The 24,337-nt window shown below is 21.8% G+C and overlaps 8 protein-coding genes across 8 annotated transcripts; 3 read left to right on the forward strand and 5 right to left on the reverse strand. All coding sequences in view use genetic code 6, as the record gives it.

Moving 5' to 3' along the window:
* Positions 1 to 185: 185 nt before the first annotated feature.
* On the reverse strand, positions 186 to 2,752 carry TTHERM_00564100 (tubulin-tyrosine ligase family protein; the record flags this gene model as incomplete). Its single annotated transcript, XM_001022009.2, has 10 exons — positions 186 to 375; positions 434 to 532; positions 596 to 882; positions 966 to 1,199; positions 1,264 to 1,324; positions 1,382 to 1,581; positions 1,647 to 1,739; positions 1,789 to 1,938; positions 1,992 to 2,078; positions 2,135 to 2,752. The coding sequence occupies 10 exons, from the start codon at positions 2,750 to 2,752 to the stop codon at positions 186 to 188; spliced, it is 2,019 nt and encodes a 672-aa protein (XP_001022009.2).
* Positions 2,753 to 3,393: 641 nt separating this feature from the next.
* Positions 3,394 to 5,325, reverse strand: TTHERM_00564110 (hypothetical protein; the record flags this gene model as incomplete). The annotated part of the gene is made up of 1 exon (XM_001022010.1): positions 3,394 to 5,325. One exon carries the CDS (start codon positions 5,323 to 5,325, stop codon positions 3,394 to 3,396), a length of 1,932 nt encoding a protein of 643 aa, XP_001022010.1.
* A 502-nt stretch (positions 5,326 to 5,827) lies between these two features.
* On the reverse strand, positions 5,828 to 9,024 carry TTHERM_00564120 (ABC transporter family protein; the record flags this gene model as incomplete). Its single annotated transcript, XM_001022011.2, has 10 exons — positions 5,828 to 6,006; positions 6,071 to 6,236; positions 6,293 to 6,616; positions 6,680 to 6,771; positions 6,829 to 7,197; positions 7,279 to 7,547; positions 7,601 to 7,806; positions 8,176 to 8,496; positions 8,668 to 8,773; positions 8,897 to 9,024. 10 exons carry the CDS (start codon positions 9,022 to 9,024, stop codon positions 5,828 to 5,830), a joined length of 2,160 nt encoding a protein of 719 aa, XP_001022011.2.
* Positions 9,025 to 9,886: 862 nt separating this feature from the next.
* TTHERM_00564130 (emp24/gp25L/p24 family protein) lies at positions 9,887 to 10,664 on the forward strand (the record flags this gene model as incomplete). The annotated part of the gene is made up of 4 exons (XM_001022012.1): positions 9,887 to 10,087; positions 10,135 to 10,312; positions 10,364 to 10,471; positions 10,528 to 10,664. The coding sequence occupies 4 exons, from the start codon at positions 9,887 to 9,889 to the stop codon at positions 10,662 to 10,664; spliced, it is 624 nt and encodes a 207-aa protein (XP_001022012.1).
* A 608-nt stretch (positions 10,665 to 11,272) lies between these two features.
* On the forward strand, positions 11,273 to 11,749 carry TTHERM_000564149 (hypothetical protein; the record flags this gene model as incomplete). Its single annotated transcript, XM_012799182.1, has 1 exon — positions 11,273 to 11,749. One exon carries the CDS (start codon positions 11,273 to 11,275, stop codon positions 11,747 to 11,749), a length of 477 nt encoding a protein of 158 aa, XP_012654636.1.
* A 2,791-nt stretch (positions 11,750 to 14,540) lies between these two features.
* Positions 14,541 to 17,211, forward strand: TTHERM_00564150 (hypothetical protein; the record flags this gene model as incomplete). Its single annotated transcript, XM_001022014.2, has 7 exons — positions 14,541 to 14,670; positions 14,735 to 14,809; positions 14,864 to 14,982; positions 15,052 to 15,198; positions 15,261 to 15,453; positions 15,564 to 16,816; positions 16,882 to 17,211. 7 exons carry the CDS (start codon positions 14,541 to 14,543, stop codon positions 17,209 to 17,211), a joined length of 2,247 nt encoding a protein of 748 aa, XP_001022014.2.
* Positions 17,212 to 20,477: 3,266 nt separating this feature from the next.
* Positions 20,478 to 21,275, reverse strand: TTHERM_000564159 (hypothetical protein; the record flags this gene model as incomplete). Its single annotated transcript, XM_012799183.1, has 1 exon — positions 20,478 to 21,275. One exon carries the CDS (start codon positions 21,273 to 21,275, stop codon positions 20,478 to 20,480), a length of 798 nt encoding a protein of 265 aa, XP_012654637.1.
* Positions 21,276 to 21,788: 513 nt separating this feature from the next.
* Positions 21,789 to 24,159, reverse strand: TTHERM_00564160 (hypothetical protein; the record flags this gene model as incomplete). The annotated part of the gene is made up of 7 exons (XM_001022015.2): positions 21,789 to 21,845; positions 21,909 to 23,344; positions 23,405 to 23,499; positions 23,544 to 23,614; positions 23,676 to 23,848; positions 23,901 to 24,006; positions 24,055 to 24,159. 7 exons carry the CDS (start codon positions 24,157 to 24,159, stop codon positions 21,789 to 21,791), a joined length of 2,043 nt encoding a protein of 680 aa, XP_001022015.2.
* Between the last annotated feature and the right edge of the window lie 178 nt (positions 24,160 to 24,337).

The following is a 24,337-nucleotide window of genomic DNA, read 5'->3' on the forward strand; positions in this document are numbered from 1 at the left end:
TATTACTTTTGCACCTGTGGTAGTTAGTATAAGTATTTTAAAGGTATCTTTAGATTTAAATAAATCAAAAACAAATATTTAGTTTAGTTTCAAAGATATGATAAATATGAAATTCTTAATGTTTAGAATATACGATATATATAAATAAAGATATAATTTATAAATTAATTAATTAGTTCATTTTTTCAATATTTTTATTATGCATAGTTTTAATTAGTACTTAAGATATTGGTATATACATTTTTTGTTATTTTTACTCCTGTTGTAGTAGTGTTTAGGGTGTTTGTAGACATGCCTGTGAAACTGTTAGTTCTATTAGTTCTTATTTAATTATTCCCTTGAATGTTATTGTTTTATTTAAATTTATCCATTTCACTTTTTTTTATTTAAAAATATTTTATTCATATTTAATTAAATTAGGTTTTTATTTTACTAGTTTCTTAGCAAGACGTTAAGTGGTCTCTCTACATCGAAATAAGTTTTATATTTGAATGAATTCTCGTTAGGATATATTCTTTTGAATCTTCTGCACCTATGAATTTTATAAAAGAAATGCATTAGATAAATGAAGCTTTTTTTTTTTAAATATAAATACCTTTTTATTTCATCTTCAGCTTCTTTAATTACATATCTTTCTATTTTAGAAAGTTCTTATTTATATTTACTCCAGTTATTGAGGTTTTATATTTGAGTTTATATTTATCTTTCAGTAAGAATCTAATTCTATGCCAAGCTGTGAGAAACATCACTAAGATATCTTTAGTCATTCGGAACTATACCTACTAAAGTAAATATGTCAGAGATAAGGTTTCCTTTAATTTTTAAATCTAAAGGTGAATCTGTATTCATGCTAGGAGATAAATTGACTTCAAGTAGCCAAGGCTATTAATTTTAATGAAATTTTTATTCAAGTTAAAAAATCTATATTAAATTTAAAATAAATTAAATTCTTTTTTAATAATTACTTTTAAGTTAGAATCAATTAATATATCAAATCCGAAGAGCTCAAAGCAATTATTTCTGTAAGGCACGTGCATTTCAAAAGCACTATTCATCATATTTTCTATCGAAAGTATTGTCTTTACAGCAAGATCCTCAATTCTATCGAAAATTAATTGATAATTAATACCATTTATTTTCAAATAATCCTTGAAAGCTGTTAAACTCCATTTACTACCTTAAGCATCATCTTAGGCATCCTTTAATAGTTTTATTAAATTAAAATTTAAACAAATACTTATTAATAATAAATAGAATTATTACCTTATTAGGAACAAAATTTTATGCATATTTATTGACACTATAGTTAGTAAGATGCACATATCTATTTTTGTTTATTTAAAAATATTTTTATTAATTTATAAGAATTATTTATTTTCACCTGCTTGGTCTTGTGTTTTTATCAGTGTTATATGCACTTGTTGCAAATCTAGCCAACCCATCATCATAAATAAATATTTTGAGAGGATTGATTGATGTTACAACTACGTAAATACGTAGATCAAATTTGAGATCATTAATTAACATAGGATTTTAAATATAGTGGCAGACAACCATGCTACCATTTTATTTTTTCAAAATCTAAATAATCAATATAATAAATATTATAGTTCTTTGTGATCAAAAAGTCTAAAATAATTTATTACTTCTTAAATGTTATCAGTTACAAAAATACCCTAACCTTAAGACTTCGCAGATGGCTTTACGATATACCACTGACCTTTATTTTTTTCAGCTTCCTAATAATAAAAATCAATTACATAAACTTTTACAGTTGTTTTATTTTACTTCTAGAAAAAGAGACATCTCTGAGGGTATTAGATAAGTCTTAGGACAAAAATTAAAATTGTTATTACCAAATTTTGCTGCCATTTTAGAAATATTTCTACTCAGTAAGTCTTTCCTAGTAATTTCGTAGGATTTAGGGAAATGATTAATCTTTGTTTATTAGTAAAAAAAGTTATAAATGTTCTTTTATTAATTAAATGTACCTTTTGATAAGCCATCAATTGCTAATAGAATGGTGGCGGTATACCAGAACAACTCCACATAACAGTCCAATCTTTATTTTAAGTTTCCTATTATATAAAAATTATGAGTTTTTGATTCGTTATGAACAAATAATCAATCCTACTTTAAATCCATTTTCTTCTAATAATCCTTTAATTAGTTTTACAAATCCACCATTGTAGAATTTATAATAATACCCATTATCTGAAGGATTTGGATTGCTTACTCCACTCCAAGGCTTAAAATGCAAATATCTAACACAATTAGAATTTTTAGGTATAATTTCAAAACCGTCTCCGTTACCAACAGCTTTTTTCTTTTCTTCTTTTTATTTTTTATCATAAGTTTAACAGAATTATATCAAAATGTCATAATCTTAATCCTAAATTGGGGTTTTCACATTCTCTTTATTAATAGATTTTTATGAAATAAGCGTGTCTACTGTATTTTAGCTTTTTACTGTGCTACTAATTTATTATGTATCAGGTAAAGTAGGAAGGGTATTGGTACTTTATTGCTAAATTGTTTTTTTGCTATTGTTGAAATTATAAATATTATTATATGTTGTTATATTGTTCAATTAGTTATTGTTTAATTCAGCCTAGCTACTTCCCTTATCTTATTACAAGTTTGAATTGGACTATTGATCTGTCTTCTATGAGATTTATTGTAACTTATTTAAATCTTGCTTATTTAAAATATCTAATAAATCTGCAACTGATTCAGAAAACTCATCAGCCATTTTAATAAATATGTTTTGCTTAATATAATCAATTTCTATTTAAATTGCTGGTTTTATTCACTTTCAAAAATAATAAATTCAATCAAAAATTATCAACTTAATTGTTTTAAATTAGCTACACACTTACTATATGATCGATATAGGTGTTAAATATTGATTAATTGATTGATCAATATATTTTTCAAAAATTTTTTCATAATCAAACCTTAAAATTAATTATTATCCATAATATTATAAAAATATATTAACAAACTCAAAAAATGATGCATATAGAATAGATATTTGAGTATTATTGATTACAAAAGTATTTAATCAATTTTAACTTTTTTAGATAATTTTGAAATTTAGTATGATATTATAAAATAGTTGTTAAATTAATTTGAGAAATAAATTAGTTGACTAAGATTATATACATTATGTAAAACATTATTTATTTAGATTTAGTTTAACAAATATTCTACAAGCATTTTTACAACTTTTAATTCACTTAAATATTAGTATGATTTATAAAATAGCTGTTAAAATAATTTGATTGATGCAAAAATAAATTAGTTGACTAAGATTATATACATTATGAAAAACATTATTTTTTTAGATTTAGTTAAACAAATATTCTACAAGCACTTTTTACAACTTTTGACTCACTTAAATATTAGTTTTAATATTAAATTTGGATTTATTGTATCTTAGAGTAGCTATTCAACTAATTTTTAGCGCATCAATACATTTTGATCATAAGTAAATATTTTTTATTCTTATAGCGCTTTTACCCACTTTTCATAACATTCATTTGAATCTAACAATTATGGATGGTTTGTTAATTCCTTTAGAGTTTACTAAAATTAAGCCACAGTAATACAATTGAATTTAGATTCTTGATTAAGTATAAAAAATTTAGAAATAAAAGGAATTAAAACATCTGGAGGTGTATTTTAAAATACAAAAATCTGATAAAATCTTAAATAGCTTTCAAAATCAATTCCATTTTGTTTATTACTAATTCCATATAACACTCTATCTTTGATGCTGCCATCTGTTCTAATATATTTCTCAAAGAAAAAAGTCTCTTACAAAAAAGTTTCAGATGAAATACAGTAGTCATGAGTTATTATCTGATTGAATAAGGCTTGCTCATCTATTTTAGCATCCATTTTAGTTTTTATCTTTTTCGTCCTTTTTTTGGCTTACTATATTCTATCAAGTTGTAGTAGCCTATTGAATTCCTCTACAATTAATAAGTGCTATGACTTCTTATTCATAGATTTAATTAGATCACCCATATTTTTAAATTTAAGTGGATTGTGATTTTCGGTATTTAACAAACAGTACATCTTTTAGCCTTTTCCCTTAAATGCTTTATTAAAATTAATTACATTCAAGCAAAATGCATCATTTTACTGATCATCATGATCACCATTTTCATTTCTATTTAAATTTTCACTGCTATATTTTGATTATTTTTTTTATTTAATTCCTTATTATCCTTACTAAAATAACTCATTCTTAAGGATGATATCCGTTTTTGATATGCTATTTTGATTTGGCTTATATTTAACAGTATCCAAACTCTCGTATCTGATCATAGGGGATATCCACTTTTTATCAGATTCTAAGTTTTTTATATTTTAACTGCTCATTTGACTCTGGCTTAATCTTTAAGAGTTTTCATTATTCAAAAAATTGTCTTTTACCTTTGCAGATTACACAGAAGGAAAATTAATATCACCCCTTGCATTATTGCTATTTATAGAAGTTTACAAAATTAAAGATGGTGAAGTTGACAAATTATTTTTTTCTTTGATAAATTAATCGAGCTAATCAAGCTTTTTCTTGATTTTTTATTTTTCTTCAAAAGGATAAAGCCTTTCTTAACAGTTTAAAATATCACTTTACATTTTTTACTTAATCTCTTAATAAACTGGAGTTTCTAATAATAGACTTTTATTTTTAATATCTGCCATTCCTATGTTTACTATATCTTATTATCTCTTTATACTTTGAATAGCATTCTCAGTGCAGTTTTTATTAGGATTAGAATTCAAGCTTTTGCTAAAGAAATCTAAAGGTTTTGAAGATAGAAAACAAAATTCAGGTCTTTGCAATTTTAGCTTTTCATATTTATAATTTTTATAGACTCCTCCTCCCATGTCATAATATTCTCCTCTCTCACGAGATTGCTCTCTTTTATACCTTAAATAATCTAAGCTACTTAAATCTTTTACTGATCTTGAATGACTTGACATATCTGACTTTCTTAAAGTAATTTAACTCATCTTTGATTATCTAAGTTCTGTGTGATCCTTTTCTTCTCTAACTGAATCTTTGCTCTTAGATTCCTTGCTTGTATTAACTTATTTTTCTGAAGATTTACTTGTTTATCTTTGTTGATTTGTTTATGTATTTTAATTAGATTATTTCAAATTTGAGTTTGAGCTATCATGGTGTTTTTATCTTCTTTAACCTTGTTAATTTTCATTTGTCATCTAAATCTTATTAAATTATCCTTATTCTTTGCTTGCATCCTAAAATAATCCCTTCAGTTTAGGGCGAGTTTTGTTAACTTTTTAAAACATTTGCAAACTTTAATAAATTTAGAATAAAAAGAAGGAATAATTAATTAACTTAATTTTTATATTCAAGATAATGTGATATAGTAAATTTTGAGCGTAAAGGTTTTTAATTGATAAGTTTTATAATTTTTAAACTGGAAGTTGCTGAATTAAAAATGAAATAATATGGAAATGCATAAAACCAATAGAATTATAACATGAAATATCCCAAAAACCCATTTAATTCAAAAAATATCAAAAAAAAAATATTATAATTAAAGTACATAGAATCATTTTAGTTTCTTAATTTATCATTAATAGTAACACATAATAATAATAATCATCATCATCATCTTCATCACTGAAATGAATACTGATATAAAAACGATCTTTAATATTTACTTGAATTTAATCTAAATGTTTTGTTCTTTCTTTAAAAATAAATTATTCTATTATATTAGTTTAATTGTGATTTTTATTTTTGTAATGTTTATTCTAGTTTTTATCTAATTTTTTAATGTTTTATTCAATGGTTAATCTTTTCTAATTTCCAGTCTCCTTCACCATCAAAACGTAGAATGTAATCATGGTGTTACTTGAGATCATTAACTCTATGAGAAATAGTGAACAAAGTAATATTATTCTTTCTGCAGTAAGCATATAAGCTATTTTCTACATCAGCACTAACTGCACTGGTGCATTCATCTAAAATTTTATGATTATTATTCAATTAAAAAGAAATATAGGTGGAAATAGAAATTTAAATTACCTAAAATTGCAAACTTAGGATGATGATAGAACATTCTAGCCATAGCTATTCTCTACTTTTCACCACCAGAGAGCTTATCATACCAGTCTTCAAAAGCTTCAAATTTCTTAGGTTCTCTGTTGACAATATACTCAAGGTTGACATTTTTTAAATATTCAATTAAATCCTAATTTAAAAAAAAAAATTATATTTATTTTGTTTAAAAAAGGTTTTTTTAAATACATCATCAGTTTTTTTTTTTCTAAGCATTTAAAGTCTAGTATCAGGATAAATAATTTAGTCACGGAGAGTACCAGTAGGGAGATATGCCTTTTGAGGGATGTAGAATAATTCACTTAATTAGGGGCTGCTCAATGAACCAGTGAAAATAGGCCATAAACCACCAAGAATTCTGAAGAGTGAGGATTTACCACAACCATTAGGACCAGTTACAATAACATTTTCACCAACTTTAATTTCTAAGCTGATTTCTCTAACAAGTTTTTCACCACCAGGTGTAACAATAGGGACCTTGTCAAATTTAATGACATCTTCAACTTCGTGAAGCTATTATTATTATTATGATTAGTAATTAATTATAAAGAAATAATTATGTTAAATAGAAATTACATTTCCAGTTTAAATAGTAACAAATTAAGGGGCAGTAGTTTATTAGAAGCCATACTCAACAGCTGATTCTACCAATTTTCTCTTGTATTATCCTAATATAAAATGTTCAAAATAATATTTTTTTAATTATTAAATTAATGTATAATTACCCTTATTTAAATCAAGTAAAACATCTCTCATTTCACAAACAACAGTTGTATAACCAGCTAATTCTTAAATTTCCTTATATGAAACGACTAATCTACCAATAGCTTTAGCGAGATTAATTAAAAGAGATGAGTTTCTAACGTAATCTCTAGTAATAGTGGAAGAGTCTTTACCAATCTTTGCTAAATACTATTCTTTTCCAGGACCAAAAACGGGTAAACCAAGTACTGCATAACCAACCATAACAGCACCATACTTAACAAGCATAGAATCAAATGTACCCATATACATACGCTTAACCATTACATTAACTTAATGTCTTATCAACTTATTAAAAGATTCGGCTACTCTTTCCTTTTCCCAATTATTACCTATGATATTTTAGAAATATATAAATTTTAAAATTTAGCGTATACATATAATATTAAAATATTAATTTAAGCATTTTTTACCTCTATAAAAAGCAATTTCTTCGCAATGGTGAACAATATCTGTGTGGCAATGTCTGTAGTCACCTTCATTACGTTGAGCAATAGCAGTGAGTTTACCAAAAGGAGGGGAGATATACTTAATAACCAAACCAGAGAAGAAATACCAAAGGACAACCATTAAAGGACCTCTCCATCCTACTTACTCAGCTAATTTTCTGGAGAATAAAATTATGTCCAAAACAGGCTTAGTGAAGTTAGAATAGATAACTGATAAAGAGTTAGCCCATTTTCTTTAAGTAATTAAAATATATTAATTAAAATATCTTCTTATTTAAAATTTTACTCAATATCATTAGTGAGACGTTGGTCAGGATTAGCTACACGACAGTCAAGACTAGTTAATTAATAGCCAATCATACCATTTAAGTAAAGTCCACATAAGTGCTAAGTCAATTGTGTTCTGAAGAAAACAGCTAATCTTTTATTTAAGAAGTCTAAGTAGCTATTAACAAAAGAAGCAGGGATAGCAATCATGCAAAGTTATATAATCTATATTAATTAAGTTAAAATGTTTACAATCAGCTAATCTTAAGTATTTATTTATTTATCTATCTATTGATTCAATCATTTATTTTTTGAGTTTATATAAATCTATTACTACTGAATTATAAAAATTGTATTAAAAGAATTCACTAGAACTTGCTTGTTTTTTTTTAAATAAGAAAACTGAATAAATAGCTTATTTGATTAATTCTTATGATTAGGGCAATTAATTTACTTTATTTTTTAGATATATTTAGGATTTAAAATTAGGAGATTGATAGATTAATAGATAGATAAATAGATATAGTCTCTTAATTAATGATGAAATATAATTGATAAAAAGTTGCATGAATAAAAATAAAATAAAATCATTACTCTCTTCACAAACAATTAGTAATCAAGCTTGATGATGGCTTTTACAATACGACCATTTGCTCCAGCTAAATAGATAGACAAATAAGTACGGAAAACTAAGAAGACTGTTAAAAGCACTATATCGATTATTGCAGTACATTTAATTGATGGGATTACAATCTTTAAGAGAGTTTTAATACGCTCAAAGAATACTTTATCAACATCTCCCTTACCCTTTCTTTCTTTTTCTTACTTGACTTTAGAATCTACTTCCCTACTTCTTTAGTTTTTGCGTAACTTAAGCATACCTAATAAAGCAAGTATTGCTGAAATGGTAATTGTCTTTTTTGTATTTAAAAAATAATATTACAATAGATCTATTTATTTATTTAAATAATGAAAGTTTTAAAATTATTTTTATGGATTTGCTGATGGTTTATTTATATACGCTAATAATCATCTAAAGTTAGAGCTGAGAATAATATTTAAAATTTAATAAACAACTGTAATTACTGTCCTCTATCCATTCTTGAAGAAAAACTTGACAAATTATGACATCAAATCAGCCCATAATTAATCATTAGATGGTATTTTAGATTATGCAGCCATTTTCTACTACCTTTATAATTTTTAATTTAAAAATATTTAGCTATTGTGTTTTTGGATTACTATTTTAATCTATTCAATCTTAAAGAAATATGTCTTTCAAATTGAATTCCATTATCAAACTATTTTATTTTACCTTGTTATTTGGCCTATTTTACTTTATTTGATTCTTTTTTTCTTATTTCTTTTAAAATATTCTTTTTCTAAATAGCGATTAAGTTAAACTTTTTTGATAATTGATCCTTATTAATTAAGGTATTGCATATGATTAATAGCTATTACGCAATTATATTGCTTATGATGAATCTTTCTTGAGATTTATCATTGTGAATTTCTCATTTTAATATTTCACTTTCTAAAATACATATCTCCCACATATTTAATGAATAAAATATCTAATTCATTTTTAAAAGGATGTTTTTATTACTCTTCTATGTAAATAGCTTCATTATCACTGTTTGATATAATATTATTAATCTTAACTAAATAAATTTATCTAATTGCAAATCTATTTTACCTCATTAATTTATTCAAAAAAATCAAAATTTTTAAAAAATTCAAATAGTTTATTTTTTAACTTATTAATTCATGAAAAAGGTTATAAATTTTGCTTTTTAATCCATTAAATTAACTATTTTATATTAATCTAATAATTTTAAGTAGAATTTTAAAATTAAAAATAGATAAATAAGAATGTAAACAGGTGTTGTAAATAATTTGTTTTTGCAATGAAAGCATAATTTAATTATTTTTAGGTTTTATATTTATCTAATTAATGAATGCTATAAATAAATTTAAATGTGGTATTTAAAATTGTAGTATTCTTTTATTATTAAAATTTTGTACTTTTTGAATCTTGTTTTCAATATTCTTTAACATAATTTCCAAAAATTTGATTTTCTCAAAAATTAAATCAATTAAAAAGTTTATTAAAAAGACTTTTCAATTTATAATGTAGATTTTTAAAAGGTTAAAAAGTTAATTCTCAAATAAATTTTTAAATACTTGAAAATCTACACGTAAGTAAGTTTAATATCTTTGATCATGAATCTAATTAAAAAAATTAGATTTAATATTGTAATTAAATTGGTTACTTATTGTAAAATTTTTATATCTTAAAATCAAAATGAAAAATACAATGAAAAATTCAAGTTTTAAATTTAAAAATTATCTAATTTATGCTTTTGTTGTTGGATTTATTCAAGGATTATCAATAGAAGTTAGTAATAAAGACCGTCATTGTTTTGAAGTTCAAGCTATTGAAGGTAGAAATCTCAAAATAGATTATTAAATATCTGGAGAAAGAGAAGAAAATGTTAAATTTGAAGTAAATTTATGATTATTAAGCGCCAAAAATATAAATTTAATATTTAGCTAGTTTCTAGTTAAGGTTAAATACTTCATGAAGTAGACATGAGAGCAGAATACACCTATCATTACAAAGCTGAAAATAATATGCCTGTTATTGTTTGCTTCTAAAGCTAAGATAAAAAAGGAAAATTTATTAATTTTAATTGGAGAAATATAGTGGAAGACGAGTATATAGGCATAGGTAAAAGTATACATTTTGATAAGTTTTTTAAACATATTTTTAAAAAATTAGATTCTATATCTGAATCAGTTAGAGCAGCTTAACAGGCTAATCGCCAACTTGAATAAATATATATCTTCTATTAGAGAGATTATCAAAGATTAGTTACACATACAAAAAGTAAAAGCCTATCAATTAAATATCTTTTTTAAATTTAACAAATCTTTTTTCAAAAGTTTTAAAGTAGACATCCAAAAAGATTAAATGGGGATATATATTTAAAATTGTCTTGCTAATTATTGTTGCTGTACTCGAAGTTATTACTGTAATTAAGCCATTTAGAAAGCTTTAACAACAATATCATACTGTTTGAAATTCAATTCATTCACATGAAAAAAATTAATAAAAATAGTGAAAATAAAAAACACTTTTCTAAAAATTAAAAAGTAAAATAAAATATGAAATATTTTTATTCTAAAATAATTTTGTGTTAGTAAATTTATATTTTAAAGATATATTTTTTATAAAAAATATAAATTAAAATAAAAGAAATGAGGTTTTTTTATTTTTAAAAATAATTATTTAATAATTAAATATCTAAATTATCAAAACGCAAATAAATTTCTTAAAATCTTCTAAATAGCAAAAATTAAAAATTAAGAATGAAATTTGAAATCGTTTTTAGCTTTGTTTTGCTAGCATTTAGCTTTCTAAGTCAAACAAAAGGGTTGGTTTAGTTAACTTAATAAAATTTAGAATAGGAATTGTCTAAGTATAGTAAAAGAGCTGTTATTTTAATACATCAAGAATGGTGTAACGAGTCGAGAGAACTAGAATAATTTTTAAATTCATTATGGCAACAACAATAATTATCATCAGATCCAAAAATGATGGTTAATTATTTAGTAGTAAATCTTAATTAATAAAAAATACTAGCAGATATATTATAAGATAAAGGTGCTCCTGCTATTTATATGTATAATGATGGAAATTATACTCAATATGAATTTGATGTTATTAGTAGAAGATAATTTAAATATTTTATAGATTTATTCTTTTTTGAAAAGCTAATAAATGTCAACTCAATCAAAAGCTTTGATGAATAAAAACAAAAATTTTAATTTATTTTCATCGGGAAAAAGAATGAATACAATAAAGTATATAGAACATTTGTTGAACTTTCAAAAAAAAATTTTTTATATACATTTATAGAAAGTGAAAATCAAGAGATTTTAAGTAGATTTTTTATTTAACAAGATTAAAGCGATTAAAATGGAAAAGAGAGCGAAAGTGAAGCAGCTTATTTAATAATTGTTAGAAAATATGATAAATTTGATAAATATTTAAGAGTGTTGTATGATAACGATAAGGCAGTAGAAAGAACTATTAAGTTCTTTGAAGACAATTAAAAACCATATCGCTTATACACATTTAATCACAGAGTAAGAAAATATTTGATTGAAAAAAGCTATTACTCTTTGGCATTATTTTACAGAAAGAAGGTCTATCAAGATGAGTATTTGTATTAAAGCTTTTACAACATAACAAGAGATACAAAAACAATAATTGATGGTAAAAAGGAAGATCCTTATAATTACATATCTAGAATAAAAACCTAAATACAATAAGAAGTAGTTTTTTTGTTTATTGATAGATTTGAAAACAAGCTGACACAAAAACTCTCAGAATATATGGAAGATAATTCCTATGATAATATTCCATCTGTATTTATGTTTCACTTTAATAATAAAACAAGAAGCTTAAATAAATTTAAATTCAAAATTAAACACTAAGATTTTATTATATTCTCAGAACTTATGCTATTTGTTTCAAGTGTCTTGCATGAGCCTAGCTAAAACTAATTATTTTTTCTAAGAAATAAATAATTAGATGAAAGAATATTGAAATTAAATCCTAAAATTTTATAGCTTAACAGCTATTTTTTTGAAAGGTCTTTCTCAGATAGATATCTAAAAATGCTAAAGAAAGAAAAAGTTATTAATGTTATTCTTTTTTTATCTACTTATTCCAGAGCTAGCTTACAAATAATATCTATTTTTACAAAAATGTAATAAAATCTTATCTTTCCAAACAACCTAGAAGTATAATTTTCTTTTTTTGATATTTCAGAAAATGATTAACATATTTTCGAATTCAAACCCCAAGCTAAAGTAGTTCCTGAAATAAGAATATACTACTAAAGGCATAAATACTATTATCTTGACACAAATAAAATTGATAAAATTATAGAAGACAGTAATATCTAAAACTCTTAAAAGCTATTGGAAAGCTACATTATGGAATTAATTAACCAAATTTTAGATATAAATAAAAAAGAGGATTTATGAACATTTTAAAATAAGTGATAAATAAATAAATTTTATTTAAAAATATATTAAAACTTATTTGTAAGCTTTATAAAATTCTTTAAATCTTATTTAATTTATTTTCATTTTTATTAAAATTAATTTTAAAAATTCATATTAAATAAATTTCAAACAAATTTGATAATATTAATAAATAAATAAATAAATAAATAAATAAATAAATAAATAAATAAATAAAAACTAAGTATGTCAATATTTAGCTGATTGTTATTAATTTAGAGTAGCACTTGTGCTTTTTAATGAATTTCGTATCAATTTTTTATAGTTTAAACTTCAATTAAAAGTTATTAATTTTTTTTAATTTTTTTATCTTTGTCAAAAAAAATCATATTTTTAACCATGAATTTAAATCTTAATTAATGAAGACCAAAGAAGTTTAAATTTTAAATAATACCGAAAGACTTAACAAATTTTTTAGTGATTATAATTTCAATAAAAACTTATTTAGATTATTGAATATTAAATACTTAAACTAAAATTATATAAAAAAAATGTGTTCAAATTCTTATTTTATTTTTAACTATTTAAATTATAAAATTAAGTATTGTCCTAAATTAGAAATTTTTGTTTTGAGATCTGAAAATTAAAATATATTTTTATATTTAGAAATGCTTAAATAAAATAAATTTCAACAAATATTTTATTAATATATATAGACTGATAATATTATTTATTTTTCTATAATTTATTATTTTTTATATTTACTAATTTATTAAAGATTTATAAAAGTATAGTATACACTAATCTATATTATTATATTATTTATCTGATTTGATTTTGATAGCACAAAATTTATTTAAAACAAAGAATTAGATGTATTCTTTTTTTATAAATAAAGTTTGAATATGAAAAATACTTTTCTAGCGATTTACTACTAACACAAACTAAATGTATTTTTTTTTAAATTATCCTTTTTTATAACTTTTCAATCTATCTATCCTAAATTAGAAATCCAATCGATAGAATTTTTTATGAGTTTCATAATAATAGTTAATATAATTTATTGTGGATTTTAAACAAAAGATATTGAATGTTATTATTAATTTTTTTTATATGTTTTTAAAATAAAAAAATATATTTAGTTTAAGATTATTTAATATTAATATTTTTTTTACTTAACTAGAATTTAAGGTCTTTCTTTAAAATACTTTTAAATACAAAATCTATTAAAAATTTAATAATAGATATTACTTATTAAATTTTATTTTATAAAATTTTAATATTCTTTCAAAATGTTTAGAAAAGTCTTAAATAAAAATAAACTCTTAAATCTCTTTGATCTAAAAAAGATCTTAAAATAATTATAATAGATTATTTAATCTATATTTATTAGTGTATACATATTTCATTTTAACTTTTAAAGTATTAAGAAAGGGGTACGATATTTTATAATATACTTTTTATTTATTAAAAATATTTTAAACAAAATTATTTAACTTTTAAAAAACTATTAATAATTTATAAACATATTCTTTTTTTCTTCAATTTTAACTTTTTTAAATTAAAATAAATAAGCAAATTTAAATTAAATTAATTTCAATTGAAAAAATCTTCTAGTAATAATTTAGTAGAAATAAAAATATTATAGTAGTGAGTATTTGTCTGTACTCTGAAATAAATTGTTCTATATATAAAGTCTTTTAAATCTTAGTAAATATTCTACGAATGAAAATTAACTAAGTAAATTTTTGGGCACTTTTAATATCTCTTTAAAGAAAATTATTGAGTAATAAGTTGATTAATATATTAAAAAAATCTTAAAAAAAGTTAATCTTCAAATTATTACATAAAAATATACTAGCTATTAGATTCGAGATATTAGGAAAGTTGATACTTTTTGAATTTCTTTAAAATAAAATAGTATGATTAATCATCACACATCTTTTGAGAGCTAGATGGGAAAGCTCTAAGACTTGAATCATAAGATTTAAGATATAGTTAAGCAACCTTTCACTGAAAGAAGAATGTAAGAAAACATAGAAACAGATGAAAGTAAATATACATATGAAAGATTATTATTTATATTAAAGGATTATTTATTAATATAAAATAATAGAAATAGAGTTACAGATAGCTTTAAAGTAAATTTTAGAGTATGAGCATATGCTGTTAAATTGCTCTTAAAATTTTGGTAAATTACAATAATTCTATAATTTTGATTTTCATACTTTGATTTTTCATAAAGAAATGATAAATGAAGCATTTAAAGAAGAATTTGAAAAGATGGATGCTTAGGTAGAAGAGTTAATACAAGAAAAAGAAAGAGAATTATAATCTTATGCAACAAGATGTGAATAACTTTAGGTAAATTTAAAAAAAATATTTAAAAGCAAATTGCTTAAAATAAAGTAAATTCCTATTTTTATTAAAAAGGAAGCTAATAATGAGCTATCTTAGAAAAATTTTTCAATAGTTAGTAATTTAGAGCAGCTTGAAGAAGAATTAAATAGATAAAAAGAATAGCAAAGAAAATTAGAGCTTCAGATATGTTAACTTAATGAATCACATAATGAAAATACTGTAATTAAGAATTTACACATAATTTTAGTTTAGAAACTTTATGCTTTTATTATTTTTTAAAGGTTTAAATAAGAGAAAGATAAGCTACAGTATAATAGTTGTAAGAAGAAAATTAGCAATAAACTTAGCAACAGTAGAGGATTTTATATAAATAAAAAACGGAAATTATCGATCTCCAAGAAAAATATGAAGATTTGTTAAGATAAATGGAAGATAATTCAAAATAATATGCAGATTCCTTAAAAGAAATAGATAGTAAATTTATTTTTCATTTTAAGCTGTAAACTTACATGCTGAACAGAAATTTTTTTTTTTCTGATCAAGTTTCTTAATTAATTTAAGCCCTAAATTTTTTTAAATCATAGATTTAAAAAATAAAAATTCCCAGCTGAAAGAAATGAACTAGCATCTAAAAGATGAAATCATTAAAATTTTAGAAGAGAAAGAACTTCTATTTAGCAGTGATAACCTAGATAAGGATTAAAATGCTTATAATAGCATGCAAAATGGAGAAGAGGGAAACGAAGTTTAGACTTTAAGTCTTCCTAAAACAGCTTAAAAGGAATAAAATTAAAATGGATCTATTTTAGACAGTTTTAAAAATTAATTCTCTACAATTTATGGAGACTTAATGAGTGATTATAACAAAGAAAAGCATCCAAAGTCAAGCAGACTCCAACATATTCATATAACTAATTAGGCCAATCATGAAGTCAGTAAATTTTAATCAGCAGAGAGTAACAGAAGTCATATTTTCAATATTGGCAATTAATTATCACAAATTAAAAAGGAAGAATCGTTTTTTGAAGGATTTAATCCTAATACTCAACGCTCTACTGATAGTTAAATGAGCTTTAATATTGTTTAAAACTTTTTAAGAGATAATAATGCAAATTTAGAAAATAATAATGAATAAGAAATATATGAAAAAGTTAATCTATCATAAAAAAACTCTAAATCATCATAGCTCTCAATCCGTTCTTCTTTTGAAAGTCCTAGGATCTAATAAATAATTGTTCCTTAGTAAAGTTAAAATAAATCTCAATCAAGTATTCCGTCATAATAAGAATATTTGGATAATAATCTTAAAAGCAGAAACTTAAATGACCAGGATAATTAAGAATAAGATTAAATTTATTAAAATGAAATTAAGCTAGATAAGTATTCAGCCAAACTACATAAAGGTCACTAAAGATACTTGTCTGCAATACCAACAAGTAAATCTAACTCATTCAATGAAAGTGAAGATGAGACCGGAAATGTTGAAAAAATAAAAAACCATTCTATTTTAAATAGTAATATAGTTGAGAATCAAGAAACCTAAATAAAAAAGCTTGATGCAGAAACATAAACAAAAATTAATTAGGGAAATAATAAAATAAATATGTAAATATAAACTGATAATGTTCAAGTGGATAACTCAGAAACTTAAACATCAATAATTTACTCATAAAATAAAGATGTTTAAACAGAAAAAGAAGCAAATGAAGAATTAAAAAATGAAAAAAACTCATCTCAAGATAAATCTAATTAAAATTAGCAATAAAACAAAAACAAAACAAACAACGAATCAGAAAATAATTGTTAAAAATGTGTGTATGCTCAGGACCCATATTATGTAAGGAATAAGAATATAATTTTTATTGCTTTAATTTTATCAATAATAATTTAAATTTTATAAAGGTTTTTTACATATTGATTTGCTAGACTGCAAAAATGAATTCTAAATATAAAGATGATGTTATTGACTTTGATATTAAATAATTTTATTAAGAAATTAAGGAAATAATACCAATTAATCAGGTATATCATCTATCTACTTATTTTATATTACATATCCATCAAGTATTTTTTTATTTATTAAATGAAATAGTGGTATTAATGGGCTAGTAATAAGTTAATAGAATTGAGAAATTAGTTTATGAAAAGATGATTAAAGACTATCTAAAGAATAATTTATCTCTTCAAGATATTCATTCTTTAATTTTGTTGATAGTGATAAAAATTGTTTGAAGTAAAAAAAACAAAACATGTTTTAAATCTAGAATGATAAAAAAATGAATCTTTCTTTCTCTGTTTTGTTAGTTAATTAGTAAGATTCTAATGATTTTTAAGATAAATACTCTTAAAAGTATAAAAATATATCATAAATAAAAAAATCTTAATAAATAAATTTTGCTTTATATAAATATTTAATAAAATGAATCTAATTTTAGATTATCTGTAATGTGAATTCTTTTTCTTTGTATTTAGTTTTAACAAATAAATTATTAATCAATATACAGTTCTACCTATCATTTCACTTTCATCTTTATTTTTATGTATCTATTAAATTAAATAGGGGTATTAATGAGCTAGTAGTAAATTGAAATATTATTAATGAGTATCTAAAGAATAATTTAACTCCTCAAGATATTCAATTATTAATTTGGTTGGTATTTAGTGGTAAAAATTGTTTGATTTATAAAACTCAACTTATTTTAGGTCAAGAATAGTAACCTAATGAATGATTATTTTTTTTTCTCTCTGTTTAATTAGCTTATTAGATTCAAATGATTAAGATAAAAATACTAATAAATATTATAATATAAATATCTTAAATAAATAAAAATGCTTAATAATATGAATCTAAGTTTAGATTCTTTGAAATGTAAATTATGTTTCATTGCATTTAGTCTTAAAAATTAAATAATAATCACTATATGGTTCTACTTATTATATCACAATTATTTCCATTTTTTTTTACTTAATATTAATGAACTGTAGGAAATTAATAGAATTGAGAAATTACTTTATGTAAAGATGATTAAAGACTATTTAAAGGATAATTTATCTCCTTTAGATATTTATTCTTTAATTTGGTATTTATTGAGTTATAGAAATTGTTCTTTTTAAAAATAAAACAACCTATTTTTATCTTTGATAACAACCAAACGAATCTTTGTTATTTTCTTACTCTGTTTAGTTAATTTGTTAGATTCTAATTATTAAGAGAAATACTAATAAATAATATAAAATATATCATAAATAGAAATAAATTAATTTGTTTTATAAAAATATTTAATTATATGAATCTAATTTTAGATTCTTTGAGTGTAAATTATTTTTTTTACATTTAGTTTTAATAAATAAATAAAGAATCAATTTATGGTTCTACTTATCATATCACATTTTTTGTCATTTTTATGTTATATGAATTAGTTATTGGTTAGATATCATCAGAATAAATAGAAACTATTGTCATAGTTATTTACTATCACCAATAACTAAATACTATTTTACAGTTTGTGAGAATTCAAAATATTTAGTTAGTACTTAGACAGACTATCTTACCAATTTTTTTATCTTAAAGTCCTTTTAAATAATTAAAAAGAATACTTTATTTATTCAAAGCTTAAAATCATCTTAAGCTTTGTTAGTCTTTTAATAATTTGAAATCCTAGATAAACTTTACTGCATATAACTATTCTCAACATCTAATTATTACTATAATAGATTTCTTTACATTTCCACCATTTCGCTTTATCTAACCTAAGAATCTCTTATATTAGCTAGTAACTCCTAAGAATATTTTATGCATACAAGACTAATGCAAATGTATATTAATATTAGAAGTATTAGAAATATATTTATCATAAAAATAAGATCACTATTTTCTGAATTATAATTTGGATTATAGTTAACCAGCTGTAAAACTAAAGAGACTAAGTGATAAATTATTATTACAATTACAACAAAAAGCATTTTTTGAAATAGCTAGATATATTGTTCCTACATAGTTATTAGCCCAATAAGTCCATAAATAAAAGTAGAAATAAAAACAATTTCCATAAGCCCAAGTGATAACGATATCTAATCATTAACTATGATAGAGAATGTATTCAAAATACAAAAGCATAGAGAAAAGAATATGTAACATCCTAATCTAAGCTTTTTTTACTTGTTAAATTCTATATTCATTCTTAATTTCTTTATTATATTCAATTTTTAATTATTTGAATTTTTGTATAATAATTAATTTCTTTAATTTACAATTTATGGAAGTCTTAATTTGCAAATTACCTATTCTTAATCTAAATTGCCCTAAAATTAATTAATTTTTTTGATTATTTCAATTATAAATCCCACTTTTTATCAGATATTCTTTCATTTCAATTTAAACTGGTGGGGTTTTTTTTCTAAAACAACACTTAACAAACAATTTCAATTAAAAAAAGGCATAAAATCTTATAATAATGTTCATATTATTGATTAAAGAAATTGTTCATGTATCCTTTAGATTTCAACCCTGAATATCTATTAATTTTAGAGTAATCAGAGAATTTATATAATATGATATTTCGCCTATTATAATTCATTTACATTTAATCAGATAAATTCTATACTTATTATTATTAAAACATTTATTTTATCGTCATTTTATTTTTGAACGCTTTCTTATTTAAAAATTTTAATTATTTTTTATATCTACGAGCTACTAATTATAAAAATCTAAATATTATTAATTTGTTATTTCTTAATTATTATTTACAAAAAAATAATATTAAAAATACATTTTTAGGTAAAAAAAATTTTTATGGAAAATTGTAAGATTAACAGATACCTAAAATTTGAATATTATTTAAGTTAACTTGTTTTCAAAATATAGTAAAAATATGTAGATAATATTAAATTTTAGAATTTTTATTTAAAAGGTTATTTATATGCTCTGATAAGTATTGTGTTTTATAAAATTAATAAAATAAAACATGTTTATTTACTTAGGTAGTTGAGAGAAAATAAGATTATTGTAATTTAATTTAAATAAATAAATATTTTAAATAAATATAAAACTTCAAAGTACTATATTTTATTTAATACATTTTAATAAAATTGTTAATTAAACAAATTAATTAAAAAATTATTGAATTTTTTTCTAAATTTTATTTCAAAAATAGAATTCTGATTTAAAAATTTTATTTATAAGTAATATCTGATAAGTATTGTGATTTATAAAATCAATAAAATATAATATGTTTATTTACTTAAGTAGTTGAGAGATAATAAGGTTATCATAAATAATATTAGATTATTTAAATAAATAAATATTTTAAATAAGCAAACTCTACTTTTTAATGAATTAAATAAATACATAAATTTATTTTTTTTTTCTTTAAAATAAGAGATTAATTTACTTAATTCACAGATTTAAAAAACCATAAAAAAACATAAATAAATAAATAAACTTTGCCATTTATCTACCTTATATTTTATAATAAAGCTGTTTTATTTAAAATAGCTCAAATAGTGTATGTATCTTTAATTTCTACAGAATTTTCTGTAAGACTGTACAAGAATTTTGCAATTTTATTGTTTTTCTTTACTTTAATGACTATTTATCCAGCTATATCTTTTTGATATCCACTAGGATTTTCAAATACTTCAATTATTGAATCTGCATAGCTTTCTATTATACCGAGTAGTCTCTATAAATCTTAATCGAATGTACAAGTAGAAAGGATAAATAGAGAAGGCTTTTTTGAATGAGTTTTGCAAAGCTATATCAAACTACAAACAAAAGTATACAAAAGTGCTTTATTTTAAGTTCTATCAAAAAGGTTTGTTAGATTATCAATAATTATAGATGGATTACCTTCCTACTTGTCCAAAGAAAGTTCTATTTTTTTTACTATTTTAGTATAATATTCTTACTCGTTGTTATCCTTAAGCTACAACTTTAAGGCATTTGAAGGAGGTTCTGACCAACTTTAATGAGTTTCTTCAATAAAAGGTAAATCTTCGGGAACCCAATCATTACAATTAGAAAACAAATCTATGTATGTAAGCTACTCTCTTGTAATATATGGGACAATATTTTATCCAGTTCTTTTTAGTGTGTTCAAGTAGTGTGCATAATTTTAAGTAGCAGCAATTAAAGAAACTCCATCATTTTTCTTTAAATAAATGTTTAAAATCTAAGAAATCGTGAAGTTAGCATTATTGTATATTGTGTCTTTGATAAAGAAGAAAGAACTCTTTGGTTTAACTTCATCATCCCAAGGAAAATCTGCAACTAAATCTTTGATTCTTTAAAACATTTTATTTGAAATCTATTAAAAATAGCTAAATTATTCTATCTATAAATATTGTTAAGAAACTATTAAAAGTGTTAAATAATTTTAAAATCAGTACAAAAGTAATTAATTATAATATTAGCTCTATAAGCTTTAATAATTTTTGAGATGATTATAACCTTAATATCCTCTACCAAATATGCTTATGAGAATAATTATTACTAAACCAATAAATTCTAATTCTTTTTATTTATAATGTCTAATTGATCTAATTATTTTCTTAATTAGAATAAATTTGAAGGTAGGCAGCTCTTATAAAAAAAATAAAATATAAACAATTATTAAATATATTAAATTACAAATAAAAACAAATATTAATTATTAAATGAAAACATAAAAAACAATATTAGATGAATAAATAGTAATAATTAATTATTTAATATTTAATTATTCTTTTTAAGTTAATGTTTATAATTAATCAAAAGTATTTACAAATAACTATTTAAAATTCTTTATTTTATCTTTGCATATGCTAGTTCAATTTAAATTAATGCTAACTATTAGTCTACCTATTTCTTTGGCAAGTTCTGGTGTCTATAATTAAAAAAAAATAAATATTTATTTCAATTAACAATATGTATTTATTTATTAATTTACTTAAAGAATTTTTTTAGAAAATTAATTCAAGTCAATTTTAGATATTTGTTCTGGAGAGATTTTATATAGTTTTTGATATTTATTCAGTAAATCTTAAAGGTATTCACTTTGATAAGGAGTTGGTTCTTAAATTTGACAACTTCTAAACCATATAGAGAAATTATTATTGAAAATAGAAGCTAAAAGGTCATTTACTCTTCTACTTATAATATCATATAGCTTATCTTTAAGCTGCTGTTGTTGGGATTCAGATAGGTGACTAGAGTCCTAAATCATTACTTCAATAAATTCTTCAAGTCTTTAATGAACATTTAAAAACATAATCTATTAATTTTCATTATTCAATTCAATCTAGTAGCTTTCATATTCTTATTGTTCTTTTTCCTGAGCTTATTACTCAGCTTGCTTTTATTTTTGTAATTCTTATTCTTTTTTCTTTCTTTCTTATTAAATTTAATATTCACTTTTATAAATTAGGCCATTCATGAAATGATTTTCATCCTTTTAATTTTATTATTTATTTTAAAAATTACTTTTTTAAAATCTTTGCTCGGAAAGCTCATTTTATTAATTCTCTTATTGAATTTCGTTATAATCAAAATTCTCTTATTAATCATGCAAAAAATCCTCTTCATTTTATCTTAATTAGTATTCTTACTCATCCTCACAAGACCTCTCTCTAATTTTATTTTAATTTGAGCTTACAGAAAACTTAGAAGCTCTAAATGCATTTCTTTCACCTTAATATCCATTTTCCTACTCTTGTTATGGATGATTTTTATCATAGATCTTTTGATCAAGAATGCCAATATTTTTAAGGATATCTTTTTCTTAAGAAGAGAAAGATTGTTTTATAATTTCAAAAGATGATGGAAATTCTTATTATTAAGGTTGATTTAACTATTAACTATTTATTTGATTAAATGTATTATCGTTAGCATTGAATTCTTAAGAAAATGGATTTTTACTCCTTCTTAGCCCATTTTAATTACTATATTCCTCTTTGCTTTAAACATCATTGATAAAAGCTTCATTTTCTAAAGCAAATTCTTACTTTTCTGCACTACAAAATGTATTAAATTTATTATTTGAATAAATAGGAGATGTTATAAAAGACTCAAGTCTCTCTGTGATTTTAGATATATTTTAATCCTTGTTTTGATTTTTATTAGATTATAGGTTTACATTTTAGTCAGCCAATAGATTCTTATTACTATAAAGACTTATTAGAATAATTAATATGTTGTAAATTGAGATTTTTCTTTCTCTCTTATGCAATAAATCTGTAGGATCAAAATCACTATTTTTTTTTAAATTATGTAGTACATTTTCTAAATTTTCTTTATCTGCTTCTCCGTATACCATAATAGCAATACTTTGTGCCTTATTTATACTAATAAAAATCAAGCTAGGATCAAGATATTTTTAAGTTATTTCTATTTTTTAATAAGTTAATTAATTAATAAATAAATAATCTAAGAAAGAATCTTAATTACATTGATAAAATTCCACTCCAACCACTTTCTCTGAAATAGCCCTTGCAAATAAGAAAAATATCAAATCATCATCATCATAATTCTATTATAAAAATCTTTTAAAATTGTATTTTAAATGAAAATTTTCAAATTAAAATACTGCTAAAATAATTTAATCTCTGGCTATTTTTAGGAGTAAAACTCAACACTAACTAATAAGTTTACTAATTACTTAATAAAAAAATAATAAATTGCTGAAATGTTTGTTTTTTCTTTTTATAAAATTAACTACCTATTCTAACTACTTTTATTATTTACTCTTTTTTTTTATAGTCTCATATACATGTTGCGGAAAAGGTATTATATTCTTTTATAATTTAAGACTAGATTTTCCAGATAAGAGATGCTATGTTTCTTTTTAAAATTTTGTTGTATATATTTCTTCAATCATCTTCTATGTTTGATCTATACATTTTACAAAATTTATAATTCCAATGAGGTACTAATAAATGCATACCTTTAGACATTTTTTTAGGTCTTATCCATTTATCAACTTGCTTGATATAAGAATATAGTAAAGAATAGTTTTCTTATGATCCAGGTATTATTTGATTCAGAGCAATCTAAAAGCCAAAAAAAATTTAATTCAATAAAAATAATAAAAAAATTACCTATGACGATTATATACACACTTTATTTATTTATGATGTTTATTTCTGCACTTGTGTTACATTTTAAGTAGATTTTTAATTTACAAAACCAGCTTTTTAAGACATGAAATTAGTTACTTTCCTTTTACCTTTATTATATTTAATTATAATAAACACTCAACAAAAGTATTGCTTATCAAAAATCAAAAAGTATCTATCCTTAATTACTAAAATAAATGTTAAATTTTCAAATTTTTTTAAAATTAAAGTGATTGATTAAGTTTCTATTTTCAAACTGAAACCA

The sequence above is a fragment of the Tetrahymena thermophila genome (genome assembly GCF_000189635.1).
Source record: "Tetrahymena thermophila SB210 genomic scaffold scf_8254495, whole genome shotgun sequence".
NCBI classification, from domain to species: domain Eukaryota; phylum Ciliophora; class Oligohymenophorea; order Hymenostomatida; family Tetrahymenidae; genus Tetrahymena; species Tetrahymena thermophila.